This window comes from Panulirus ornatus, chromosome 1 (assembly GCF_036320965.1).
Source record: "Panulirus ornatus isolate Po-2019 chromosome 1, ASM3632096v1, whole genome shotgun sequence".
NCBI lineage: Eukaryota > Metazoa > Arthropoda > Malacostraca > Decapoda > Palinuridae > Panulirus > Panulirus ornatus.
The window spans coordinates 23894308-23909348 of NC_092224.1; the positions used below are offsets into that span (position 1 = coordinate 23894308).

Sequence of the window (15041 nt, forward strand, 5' to 3'; positions counted from 1 at the left end):
CAAGAGAGGTGAATGCTGTGCACGGGGTAGGGTGAACTGGAACAGTATGGTATACTGGAACAACGTGCTGTCAATGGAGTCTATCAGAGCATGTGAAACGACAACCATAGAAAGGTTTGTGGGACCTGGTTGTGGATAGGGAGTGGTGGTTTCGGTGCATTACACATGACAGCTAGAGAATGGATGTGAGCGGACGTACCCCTTCTTTATCTGTTCCTGGCGCAACCTCGCTAAAGCGAGAAAAGGTAAGGTGATCAAGGAATATATATATATATATATATATATATATATATATATATATATATATATATATATATATATATATATATATGAATAAGGCGTTTGACCTCCTTAAGAGAGGTTTAGAAGGAAAGGTCAAAAAGAACTGTGATCACCTGAAACAGAGCTCGGGGTCATCAAGATGTCGGGTGACCAGAGCCCTAAGTCAGGTGACCACAGGTAAGGGTCGGGTCATGGCTTTGCTCACAAAATTGTACATGTTGACAATTCTTCTTTTTTTCTGTATTTAGATACGGATGGATCTGATGTGCACATCCCTAAACTGATGTTGGGCTTGGGATGTGTTTTGATAATGCTAGATTCAATATTTCAGTGTGCAAGTGAATGACATGATACAATTTTCTGAGCGTTGTTCCAGTCAACAGAGTGACCGAAGTTTTTCATGTGAAAGAACAGAACACAAGATTCTTGCCCAACATGATCACTCTACTAGTGCTGCTTTGTTCTTAGATTCAGTTCCTCTCCACTTTGCCCCAAACAAACTTCATTACAGTCACTGCATAGTATCTAATAAACACAAATATCTGAATTTTCAGGCGATTTTTTATAAGCAGTTTTCTCATTGTATGACTGTTCGTATAACTGCAATATTGATATCAAAATTCCTTAACTAGCTGGGGCAGTCTTAGAAAGCTGTCATACGGTAATGCTGATACGTTTTTGATACACTAAGGTTCCTTGGCTTTTGAATTGAAAGATATATTTTTGCCGCAATACAAAGATTTGTCAGTAAAGGTGTCGAGGTACTTTAAGGACGATGCCATATCATAAATTTTGTTGATTTCAGAATCAAGAAAGTCTGGACTGTAAATGCGATACGCACGATGCAACAAAGAAGTGAACAAGGAGAGTTTTACTTTATCCTGGCGAGCTTTGTAGAGGTGTGTATGTGAGCAGTCCCTTTTAGTAGGTTTACTGAATTTGAACTGGTTCATATGTCTGTGCACTATGATATTAGACAATTGGCAGGGTTCCCCGATTTTCCTCGCATGTCAACTTTATTGGAGTCAACAGGATGCTGAAACTAAGGAGAAAATCACCGGTCTTAATTATTAAATCCGGCCGAATGCGGATTAGGGTCATCTATATAAGGAAACCACTTGGCGCCTGTTGGTAAGACGCTGGGAGGAAGTTTAGCTCCGGAGAACTCTATGTGCAGATTACTCAACACGGGAAAAAGGGGATTTGTACTTTGTTGCTGTCTCCCGCGTTAGCGAGATAGCGCAAGGAAACAGACAAAAGAATGGCCCAACCCACCCACATACACATGTATATACATACACGTCCACACACGCAAATATACATACCTATACATCTCAACGTATACATACATATACACACACAGACATATACATATATACACATGTACATAATTCATACTGTCTGCCTTTATTCATTCCCATCGCCACCTCGCCACACCTGGAATAACAACCCCCTCCCCCTTCATGTGTGCGAAGTAGCGCTAGGAAAATGACAACAAAGGCCACATTCGTTCACACTCATTCTCTAGCTGTCATGTAATAATGCACCGAAACCACAGCTCCCTTTCTACATCCAGGCTCCACAGAGCTTTCTATAGTTTAACCCAGACGCTTCACATGCCCTGGTTCAAGCCATTGACAGTACGTCGACCCAGTATACCACATCGTTCCAATTCACTCTATATCTTGCACCCTCCTGCATGTTCAGGCCCCGATCACTCAAAATCTTTTTCACTCCATCCTTCCACCTCCAATTTGGTCTACCACTTCTCGTTCCCTCCACCTCTGACACATATATCCTCTTGGTCAATCTTTCTCACTCATTCTCTCCATGTGACAAAACCATTTTAAAACACCCTCTTCAGCTCTCTCAACCACACTCTTTTTATTACCACACATCTCTCTTACCCTTTCATTACTTACTCGATCAAACCACCTCACACCATATATTATCCTCAAACATCTCATTTCCAGTACATCCACCCTCCTCCAAACAACTCTATCTATAGCCCACGCCTCGCAACCATATAACATTGTTGGAACCATTATTCCTTCAAACGTACCCATTTTTGCTTTCCAAGATAACGTTCTCTACTTCCACACATTTTTCAACGCTCCCAGAACTTTCGCCCCCCCCCCCACCCCACCCTATGATTCACTTCCGCTTCCATGGTTCCATTCGCTGCCAAATCCACTCTCAAATATCTAAAACACTTCACTTCCTCCAGTTTTCTCCATTCAAACTTACCTCCCAGTTGACTTGTCCCTCAACCCTACTGTACCTAATAACCTTGCTCCTATTCACATTTACTCTCAGCTTTCTTCTATGACACACTTTACCAAACTCAGTCACCAGCTTCTGCAGTTTCTCACCCGAATCAGCCAATAGCGCTGTATCATCAGCGAACAACAACTGACTCACTTCCCAAGCTCTCTCATCCACAACAGACTGCATACTTGCCCCTCTTTCTAAAATTCTTACAGTCACCTCCCTAACAACCCCATCCATAAACAAATTGAACAACCATGGAGACATCACGCACCCCTGCCGCCAACCAACATTCATTGAGAACCAATCAGCTTCCCACACCATATGTTCCTAATACCTTCCACAGATATATATATATATATATATATATATATATATATATATATATATATATATATCGCAAACGCGGGAGACAGCGACAAAGCAAAAAAAAAAGAAAATATATATATATATATATATATATATATATATATATATATATATATATATTCCTATGAGTCCACAGGGAAAATGAAACAATAAGTTCCTAAGGGCACTTTCGTGTAATAATCACATCATCAGGGGAGACACAAGAGAGAAATGTAAGTCAGTTGATATACATCGAAGAGACGAAGCTAAGACGCGTCCTAGCTTCGTCTCTTCGATGTATATCAACTGACTTATATTTCTCTCTTGTGTCTCCCCTGATGATATGATTATTACACTAAAGTGCACTTGGGAACTTATCGTGTTTCATTTTCCCCGTGGACTCATAGGAATATCTTGATCACGCCCAAAATTGTGATCCTTTCCAATATATATATACAACATTAACTTCATTGAAATACTTACCATAGGATCCGAAGAAGCCGCAGATGGGATGGAGCAAGTGGCTTTCTGTAAAATTTTGACTTCTTCTAGGGTAGGATTATTTAGCAGTTCCATAAATTGAGGACACTCTGTCACCGGGATACACTCGTGTGGGCAAACCGCGTCTGTGGGAGAGATGATAGACTTACGGTCTGAAGCAAACACGGCTGAGAAGCTAAACCTCACGTAGTACACTAAATGACATCATCCTGTTAAAAAAAAAAATAATTATGAATGGTGACTGATAAACACTGGTCAACATTCATCCATAACGGGTAAGATCATCCTGACTGTAAAGCTCAAAACCACATCTTTAACTCATAAACACGTTGAATATACCGACGGACACAACATGTTGGGCATATGACACTCTCCGCACAAACCTGACACATATTACATAAACCGACGTGGCTTCTCTAAAGTCTCGCGTTATTTCACCCCAACCTCCTCTTATGTGCTCATATCCTTATTCTTAACCGACATAGCTCGGCCTAAACATGGCGGTTTTTTGGATGAAAGATAAAATGAGAACAAGAAAAATGATATCAGTTCTAACCCTTCAGATGTTTCTACACTTTTTAAACCTAACCCGGTGTTATCTAGGTTAGTATGGGCTGGCGAGGAATAGTTCAGTGGCATTTACTGTCTGGTCCTGGTCTACAGCACAGTCAGGTATGAGGGCTGGTTCTATCTCTTTCAATCTCCACCTTTCTGGTTATTTCCTGCCGTAAGTAGTCAGACCACGTTGTATATAACAAAGTAATAATGTACAAGTCATATATATATATATATATATATATATATATATATATATATATATATATATATATATATATATATATTTTTTTTTTTTTTTTTTTTTTTTTTTTATACTTTGTCGCTGTCTCCCGCGTTTGCGAGGTAGCGCAAGGAAACAGACGAAAGAAATGGCCCAACCCCCCCCCCCCATACACATGTACATACACACGTCCACACACGCAAATATACATACCTACACAGCTTTCCATGGTTTACCCCAGACGCTTCACATGCCTTGCTTCAATCCACTGACAGCACGTCAACCCCTGTATACCACATGACTCCAATTCACTCTATTTCTTGCCCTCCTTTCACCCTCCTGCATGTTCAGGCCCCGATCACACAAAATCTTTTTCACTCCATCTTTCCACCTCCAATTTGGTCTCCCTCTTCTCCTCGTTCCCTCCACCTCCGACACATATATCCTCTTGGTCAATCTCTCCTCACTCATTCTCTCCATGTGCCCAAACCATTTCAAAACACCCTCTTCTGCTCTCTCAACCACGCTCTTTTTATTTCCACACATCTCTCTTACCCTTACGTTACTTACTCGATCAAACCACCTCACACCACACATTGTCCTCAAACATCTCATTTCCAGCACATCCATCCTCCTGCGTACATCTCTATCCATAGCCCACGCCTCGCAACCATACAACATTGTTGTATATATATATATATATATATATATATATATATATATATATATATATATATATATATATATATTCTTTTAAACTATTTGCCATTTCCCGCGTTAGCGAGGTAGCGTTAAGAACAGAGGACTGGGCCTTTTTTGGAATATCCTCACCTGGCCCCCTCTGTTCCTTCTTTTGGAAAATTAAAAAAAAAAAAAAGAATGAGAGGGGAGGATTTCCAGCCCCCCGCTCCCTCCCCTTTTAGTCGCCTTCTACGACACGCAGGGAATACGTGGGAAGTATTCTTAATCCCCTATCCCCAGGGGTAATATATATATATATATATATATATATATATATATATATATATATATATATATATATATATATTATAAATATTTTTTTTTTTTTTTTTTTTTTTGTCTCCCGCGTTTGCGAGGTATATATATAAGTCGCTCCGACGTCAATGAAAACGCATCCAAACGGTTTTCCATCATTCACTGAGTGTTTTCGCTCGTCTTACAAAACAATCCTTAGGTACGGTGTCATCTACGCGTTACATCTTCATAACTTATTCTTGTCCGGCACCTGTCCACTATATGAATAATCATAGAGTAAAAAGTAAACGGCGTAAATTTATCTATGTGCTGGTCAAAGTAACATCAAATATATCCTATCTATGTTGCAACAGCAGCAGACGGGTAAGAGTATACAGAGAGCGGATGAAGGTCATAATGAATAACGCTCTGCTCTCGGCTTCGCTCCAGGGCCGACTGGCTCCTTGCTAAGCTGACATCTACGTGCTGTTGTAACCAGTGCCCATCCCTCCCTCCACCAGTCATACTGGAGGGCAATCATCAGAGGACATGTGGTCAGCCCTTCCAGGTAAAAGCTCACACAATACTTTCCTGCTTAAGAAAGCGTGCTTCCCGGGAGACCATACGTTGACGTCAGTATCAAGCCATATTCCCCAGTCCCAGGTAGAAGCAGGTGCAGGTGCATGATTCTGACAGCGGTGCAGCAATGTGTTCCGCTTCCAGATGACACGGTGATCAGTGTACGACATAAGACGACCAGTTAGTACTGGTAGCTGATCCTTGAATAATACCGTTATTACCGTATGTCATGCTGTCCCACAGCCTAGCTAGAACTCCTGCTCGCTCACCCGACACACTACTGGTCCTTACTCCCACGCCATCCACCAAGCCAGACTGGTAAGGCTGTCACACTGGCTTACTGATCTACAATCTAGGAGTGGTTTTGATTCACACTACTACATCTTAACACAAGACCTGATTGGTTTCTACAGTGTTTGGCTTGGGCAATGTTATACACTCCCAGTGGATACTGTAAGAACGACTAAAGACCTACTTGCTCATGAGTGAATCATTCTGTAAAGAAAAAATGGAAACTGATAATAGCATCAGGGAGATGAGACAGTGTTTATCTGGGCAATGGCCAAGGGGCGGTTATGTTAACGTCCAGTTAAAGAAACGGGTGACTCATAAAGCCACCAACATTATATAAAAAACCGTTTGACTCTTCCCTTTGGGTTGTCTTATACATGATCTAAGTTTATCATTTTTACCATGTTATGTATGCGGTGAAAGTTGCTCAGAACTAAACTCGTACTGAAGAAACTAATGACAACATCAACTTCGAAGTGCAACGTCTAACGTTATTGCGAAGTATCCAGTTGGTGGCACTGTACACAGACCCACCAAGGAACATTACAGGTAAGGTTCTCCTATTATGCCACAAGAGGAGGCATCAGGTTCTATATATCCAGATTACATTTCACAAGGCTTGGAAGTGTGTGGCGACCAGTTCCCTCCACCTACTATAACCTTCCCTACCATAGTGTAGTTCCCAAACTACCACCACCTACCTCTCCCTACCATAGTGTAGTTCCCAAACTACCACCACCTACCCGTCCCCACCAAAGTGTAGTTCCCAAACTACCACCACATACCTGTCCCTACCATAGTGTAGTTCTCAAACTACCACCACCTACCTCTCCCTACCATAGTGTAGTTCCCAAACTACCACCACCTACCCCTCCCCACCAAAGTGTAGTTCCCAAACTACCACCACCTACCCGTCTCTATCATAGCCTAGCCTTAACTCGTCCCGCACCACACGTCACTGGCGAAGGTGACAAGTGTACTTACTCTGTGTGGCGGCCAGCTGGACCAGCAGCAGCAGCAACAGCAAAGGAGTGGGGCGCCTCAGACCAAGGCTGCAGCTGAATCCCTGTTGGAGGAATACAATCACTTTATATATATATATATACACATGCAAAAGAGAGACTCTTGGATGTAGATGTGTTAAGAAGGGAGGCAAGAATAAAGATTTGCGGGGGTTTTCACAAAAGAGGAAACAGTGTAAGTATAAAGAGGTTGATGAGAGTACGCGAGCCTGGAAAAGAGAGGTGTGAAAAGAAATACCTGGAGAAACTGGGTGTAGAATTGCAAAAGGTGAGAGTAAACCAAGTAAGGACTCCTGTGGTGTATCGGTTAGAGTTCCTGACCGTGACTCATTTACGGGCCGCCCAAGGACGAGCCCATAGGTTCGAATTCTGATTGTGGCAGTCGGTCCAAAGTCAATTTAGCTGTTCATCCACCCACAGGGTTTAATGGTATGGCCTTCACTAGGGCCTCAGCTGCCCGTGCCGTCTCAGCTAACTAAAATAAGGAGAGTGGGTGAGGAATGGGACATATCTAAGGAAGCAGTAAAGGCATGTGCAAGAGGAGTGTGACATGCAGAAGGTGGGAGGCAGGCAGATGATAAAGGTTAGAGAGCGGTTGAATGACGAAGTAAAGTTGTTAGTGAAAGAAAAGAGATGGATAGGGGCAGTATTTACACGGGAGTGCAAATGATTGGGAGATGAACGAGAAAGCGGCAGAAAGAGCAAGATGCAACGATGGAAAGAGAAGGAGAATGAGAGCAATCATCAGTAAACTTTGGGCAGAATAAGACGTTTTTGAAGGAGTTTAAAAGTGAGGTATGCGAAGTGAGAGAGCTATGGCAACTATATCGGTGAAGAGAAACGGGGTTCTGAAAACCTTGCATAATATGAAATGGGGCAAGACGGCTAAAGTCGATGGTACTGCACTTGAATTTCGCAAGAAAGGGGGTGACTGTGCTGTTTAATGGTTAGTTAGGATTCTCATTGTATGTATGGATTATTGTGAGGTGCCTGAGAATTGGCGAAATTCATGCTTAGTACCGTTGTACAAAGGCAAGGGAGCCAAACGTGAGTGTTCGAATTTCAGAGGTATAAGTTGCTTGAGTGTACCTAGGAAGATGTACGGGAGTGTTGATTGTGAGGATGAAGGCATGGACAGAGCATCAAGTTGGGGAGAAGCAATGAGCTTCCAGGAGTGGAAGAGGATATTTGGAACAGGTGTTTGCTTTGAAGAATGTGTGAGGGATACTTAAGAGTAAGAGATGGATCTATATGTGGCATTTATGGATCTGGAGAAAGCATATCATAGGGTTGATAGAGATGCCTTGTGTAAGGTTCTATAGATATATGGTGTGTGAGAGAAAGCTACAAGTAGCAGTGGTAAGTTTTTATGAAGGGGTGTAAGGCATATGTACAAGCAGGAGGAGAAGGATGGTGATTGGTTACAAGCGAAGGTTAGTCTGCAGCAGGGATGTGTGATATCAAAATGACTATTCACTTTGCAGATAGATCGGATGGTGAGGGCGATAAATGCGGTGGTCTTGGAAAGAGGGGCGAGTATGCAGTCTGTACGGAGTAAGTGGCCCTGAGAAGTGTCAGTAGTTGTTAGCTGATGAGACAGCACTGGTAGCAGATTCGAGTGCCGAACTGCACAAGTTGGAGTCTGAATATAGGTGAATGTGTGACGAAAGAGAGTACAGTATCGTCAAAGAGAGGATGTGTGTGTCGGAAGAGGAAGGAACAAGAAGGAAAAGACCCAATTGGAGACGGAAAGATGGAGTTAAAAAGGTTCTAAGTGACCGGGACCTGATGATGCAGGAGGGTAAAAGGTGTTCACGAGATAGAGTGAACTGGAGCGGCGTGGTATACAGAGGGTGACGTGCTGTCAGTGGACTGAACCAGGGAGTGTGAAGCTGCTAGGGTAGACCATGGAAAGATCTGTGAGGCTTGATGTGGAAAACGGGTCAGACGACGTCACATGTGTTGGAAGGGAAGGGAGCGCGCGGGCCGCCACACACCTCCACAGTTGACGTCAACCTCCGTTTTCAGAACCACCTGGTCAAACTGCACAAACCCGGCCGACCAGCCCACAACTTTAGAGAACATTCGCAGAGTCAGACCAAGTTATGTAGTAAACTAAAGGGAAAAGTTGCGAAGATTTCGCCTCGCGTACAGGACTATATACAGGAACCTGCGCTTAACTTGACCTGACCCACATGATTCAAGCTTGGGTATGTTTCTTCCCGTGGCAGCTGATAGACTTTTATAGTCTGACAAACCATTTCTACGGTGCATACCAGCGAGGGGTGGCCACAGTCCCCGGACTCTATGCTTCAGATTATGAAAATCTTCAAACATGGCATTACAATTTGAAGTAGAACGTTTTTCCTTTGTGAAATTACTCGTCAATATAATGCTCCAATGTAGGAACGTGGAATTCGACGCATATTGAGCGTGACTCAAGTTTCTCTCGATGAGACCGACATGTTTCCGGGAGAAAACGGGGGAAGATGAGCAGCCAATGGTCAGCCGATCTTCCTTCTTCCGCGTCGGGTCGTACTCGATCATTGCTCCCTGGTCGTCTCAAATGTTCTACCATCTATTTTCTCCTTTGGTTTCATCTATTTATCTATAAGTATCTAAATACATGTTGGGTCACATTCTTCCCAAGATTTGTTCACAGTGTTGCTCGGATCTTAATCCTAACGATCATGACACACTTGACACAGTCGAGGAAACTGGGAGGAAATGGTCGTTTCCCGGACACAAGGCTCTCCACACGTGGAAAAGTTGTTTATAGAAAGTAACAGCTGTAACGTGAAAGAATAAGAACACTGTGCGGAACGCTGTAACCTGTGCTTACTGGCCACACCAAGCGACGACAACTCCCCGACTGCAGTCTAGGCCAGGAAATGCCAGAGAGAGAGAGAGAGTTGCACCGACGGGTAACAATAGCCGGGAACACGTATGACCTTGCCAAACTCGGGTAACAATTAGCAGTAATAGGTCTGACGCCAGCGTAAAATACGTCCAGTCGTCCTGCCATGAATTACGTCGACCTAACTACCTGGGGAAGGCCATTTTTCGTTGAATTACGACTGACGCAGCTATTTCCGAGGAAGGAAATGCAATAGGAAAAAAATTTTACTCACTGACATACACTGACCACGCAATATATTTCTACACAGATGGAACCCTTATGTTTTGAATAACTGCAAGTTAACCTTACTACACATGAGCATGAGAAGGTTCAAATTGAACTCGTTCATTTGGGATGAACGTTGACAAGAATGGACAGCAATGCACTCCTGACGAAGCTCCACGACTTCCGCATCATTATTTTGGTCATGACTAATCTGCACCTGAAGTTTTCCACAAGTAGGAAGTCACTACTAACTTGAAACCCGTCTTATGTCGCCAGGGGAACCAGGCCAGAAATATTTTTACGACGTATCATCCCCGTACAGGATGCAAGAGCAACGTTATACTGATAGGTAACTATCTAAGAAGAAGTAGAAACTAAGGCTGTTAAAATACACCTGTTTTACCCTGTGAAACACAGCCTCTTGCGCAAGTGATATGACTACAGAGAAGAATATGTCAAGTTTTCGAGGAAGAATAATTAGAAATGAATTTCAACAAACTCTATTTCGAAGGCGATAGCTAATTCTGGTCATACAAAAGGTCTCTTCCCTATAGATTCTTCAATATCTTTGATCGGTCAAAAAATCCACTACATAATCTTTTTCAATTGACGAAAACAGTGTTAACATTCTATTGCAAATATTATTCTCTATAGATTATAACACTCCCTGGTGCCAGCAAACTAACGTAGAGGTGGGTGTTGGAATGTGGACAATGGAGGGGAGGAGAGGTTGGTGCACTCAATGACTGGGAGAAATCGAGACCCTTGTAACCTTCCAGTCGGTCAACGAAATTCGTAGTTAAGAGCCCACCAACTGTCAGCGCACCAACTGTCAGCGTACCAACTGTCATTAAGCGCCTAGTTGAAATACCAGTTGGAGTCTTTTAAATAAAGGGACGGCAGGCTGTTCAGTAAGACTATATGTGTTCTTAGAATCACTTTGAACACCGGAATAAGTTATTTCATATCTTTTCTCTTCTGCTGACTGATGGGATAACCTGACGCTGTCGGCTTTAATGACTTGGCATTCGATAAGCGAAAGACCCAAATAAGCTGACAACCAAACTATATATTCAAGAGAAATTCCGAAGTAGAGAATTAGGACGATGTCACCTTGCGAGGGCTTGAGGCAGGGAGCAACCGGTTACGCTCTTAGGACGAAGTTTGCAAAGTTATTTTGTTTAAACTTATCATGTTGTATGAATAATATGCACACTTCCTCAACAATGGGCAAACTGACAGTATGTATTGTGCAAGTAGCCGTACTGAATACATTTGCCTTAGTCTTCAAGTCTACATTCGAATCAAACTCTTATGGATGCGCACTGGCAACTTTACGAGCATTAATACAGTCCTTACCATCAGTACACAGACAAGCCGAGGTACGTGGCATGCGCTGTCTGCAACAACAGCAGTTTCGTTTCAATTTGTCTCCTTTAAAAGCTATAGGGGCAGGTTCCTGTCATCATCGCTGGAAAGGTGTTTATCTTTGCCATGATTCCCGCCACTTTCAACTGGGGTGAAGGACTTCAGGCTGAGCCTCCAGGATATAGTTACATGCACGGGATCTCTGTTGCTGATGACCATCATAAGTTGGGAAGGAGCCTTTATTCTGGGCGTGTTGCTGACAGCAAAGCTTAAATGGCACACCATTTATATCAGCAGAGTCAGCCCCTGGATCACAAAAGATGGTTATCAGATGTTCCTGTGATTACGTGTGCAGGATGTACCTCCACTGTGTACGTGGTGTATATCCAGTGTGCGTGGTGTACATCCACTGTACATCCATTGCAGTGTATATTCACTGTGTGCAGGGTTTGCATCCACTGTGTGCAGGGTTTGCATCCACTATGTTCAGGATGTGTATCCACTGTGTGCGGGATGTGGATCCGCTGTACCTGCAGACTTGGAAAGGCTTTTATATATATAATTGAATTCTTATCAAGCTACCAAAACTTGAGTCTACTATGACTGGACAGCGGGTTGAACCATATCCCATCAGCGCGTGCGCGTATATTTTTGGCAACGTTCTGTATATCGGCTGGCCAAATTTGGCTGCTATGGGATGTATTGGTATCAAACTGGTTTCATCTCTAAAACCAGTTCCAATCCACAGCTTATCATTTCTTGCAACCGAAGAACAAAATGTACACAGAGTGACTTGACTTGTGCTGGTATCACAGAACATATGCAACGTTCTTGTCCGAAGACCAGACTACCACAGGGGAGTATTGGCATGATGTATGTGCATCATGAAGTGGCAACCGATCATCTGATTACTCATCTGAGGAATATATACAACTCCTTGGCTATCGGCTCCATCTGGTGTAACTATTCGAATAATGAAGCCGACCTTGAATCCACCAGCTACAATCATTTTCTGATCTTGGACAAGCAAGGTTCTGCATTCGTATGTGCTAAAGTGAAGCTTATACCTACACACACACACACACACACACACACACAAACATTAAAAATGGGAGGGGAGGATTTCCAGCCCCACGTTCCCTTCCCTTTTAGTCGCCTTCTACGACACGCAGGGAATACGTGGGAAGTATTCTTCCTCCCCTATCCCCAAGTATAATATATATATATATATATATATATATATATATATATATATATATATATATATATATATATATATATATATATATATATATATATATTGGAGAGAAAGCACCTATCATCAACATCCAGGCAAACATGACCACCGCCATACAGCTCTCTGATGGCCCGCCAATAGGACGTATGCGGGTGAGACACGTTATTGGCCCGCCACAAGCAACCGAGTCCGCCATCCCTGTACAGTATAAACCCTGACCTCAGCTCCGCATCCGGACAGTAACGGTCTCGCTTGGCCTACTTAGCGTATTTAGTTATGGATTTTCTTTATTCCTACCTCGTGTAATATTGTTCTTGTTTGTTTTACCTTAACTGCAACTTTTTCTATATTTCTGTTTCCATATGTAGTATTTAGATTGTTACTCATACTACCCTTCATGATTTTGTTAATTGTTTCGCTTTTACTGTTTTCCTTTACTTTTATGTGTTATGTGCTGTGTTTTTCCTAGTGTTATGATATACTATGTGCGTTTTCCACATATTTGTTCCTCATTCTTTTTTAATAGATTCCCGAAGATGCCTCTGGGTAGGCGAAAGCTTGAATGTCATATATGACGAACTACGGATAACTGGTGTTTGAGCACCCACCTAATGGTAGAATGATAGTGAGAAAATTTGATTACATAAGAAAGAAGATCAATAACTAAATATGCTGTCATATTTAATTCTCTGGGCATTAGAGAAAGCTTGCTCCCAGCGTGTGAAGGGGTAAAGTTGAAAGTAAATGTGAATAAGAGCCAAGTTATTAGGTTCAGTAAGTTTGAGGGACAAGTTAATTGGGATTTAAGTTTGAATGGAGAAAAATTGGAGGAAGTGAAGTGTCTTAGAAATCTGGGAGTGGACTTAGCAGCGAATGGAATCATGGAAGCGGAAGTGAGTCATAGGGTGGGGGAGGGGGCGAAGGTTCTGGAGGCAATGACGAATGTGTGGAAGGAGAGAACGTTATCTCGGAGAGCAAAAATGGTTATGTTTGCAGGAATAGTGGTTCCGACAATGTTATATGGTTGCGAGGCATGGGCTATAGATAGGGTTGTGCGGAGGAGGGTGGATGTGTTGGAAATGAAATGTTTGAGGACAATATGTGGTGTGAGGTGGTTTGATCGAGTAAGTAATGAAAGGGTAAGAGAGATGTGGTAATAAAAAGAGTGTGGTTGAGAGGGCAGAAGAGGTTGTATTGAAATAGTTTGGACACATGGAGAGAATGTGAGAGGAAAACTTGACAAAGAGGATATATGTGTCAGAGATAGAGGGAAGGAGAAGCGGGAGACCAAATTGGAGGTGGAAGGATGGAGTGAAAAGAGTTTGAGCGATTGAGGCCTGAACATACGGGAGGGTGAAAGGCGCGCAAGGAATAGAGTGAACTGGAACGATGTGGTATACCGGGGTCGACGTGCTGTCAATGGATTGAACCAGGGCATGTGAAGCGTCTGGGGTAAAACCATGGAAAGGTCTGTGGGGTCTGATTGTGGGAAGGGAGCTGTGGTTTCGGTGCATTATACATGACATCTAGAGACTGAGTGAACTAGTATGGCCTTTTTTGTCTTTTCCTTGCGCTACCTCGCTGGAGGGGGAGGGGATGCTTTTTCATGTGTGGCGGGGTGGCGACGAGAATGGATGAAGGCAGCAAGTATGAATATGTACATGTGTATATATGTATATGTCTGTGTATGTATATGTATGTATACTTTGAAATATATATATATATATATATATATATATATATATATATATATATATATATATATATATATATATATATATATATATATATATATTTTTATACGGTTCGCCATATATATATATATATATATATATATATATATATATATATATATATATATATATATATATATATATATATATATATATATATATATGTATTCCTACGGAGGGAGAATTGAGCGCAACTTGTGGAGCATCATTTCTGTTGCTTTCTCTATCGTACAACGGTCCGTACTTTTTATGCCGTCAGCATTCAGCTTCACCAGTTGGTGTGTATGTGTGTGTATTCTGTCACGGGCTCCAGTCATGACAAGAGCCTTCGTCGAGGCAAGGCCTTGGAAAGAAAGAATGAAGTTTAGGTATTTCTGAGGAAGTGAAAAACTCCTTAAAGAAGGAAGGAAGAAAAAAAAGATATGAACTAGTTGCAGTTCTTAGAGACGACCTGAGAGGGAACATTGTTCCCCCCACCAAAAAAGTTGGTGGTGTCGAGAGCGAAACGGGCATCATAACGACCCACCGTTAAGTT

At 42.3% G+C, this 15041-nt stretch overlaps 1 protein-coding gene across 1 annotated transcript in view; it reads right to left on the bottom strand.

Moving 5' to 3' along the window:
- LOC139763688 (CLIP domain-containing serine protease HP8-like) overlaps positions 1 to 15041 on the bottom strand; it is a 34562-nt gene that overhangs the window by 13502 nt on the left and 6019 nt on the right. Inside the window, exons 3-4 of the mRNA XM_071690039.1 lie at positions 7007 to 7088; positions 3382 to 3524 (exon numbers count right to left, since the gene is read on the bottom strand). Coding sequence (XP_071546140.1) covers positions 3382 to 3524; positions 7007 to 7088 — 225 coding nt within the window. The remainder of the gene's footprint in view (positions 1 to 3381; positions 3525 to 7006; positions 7089 to 15041) is intronic.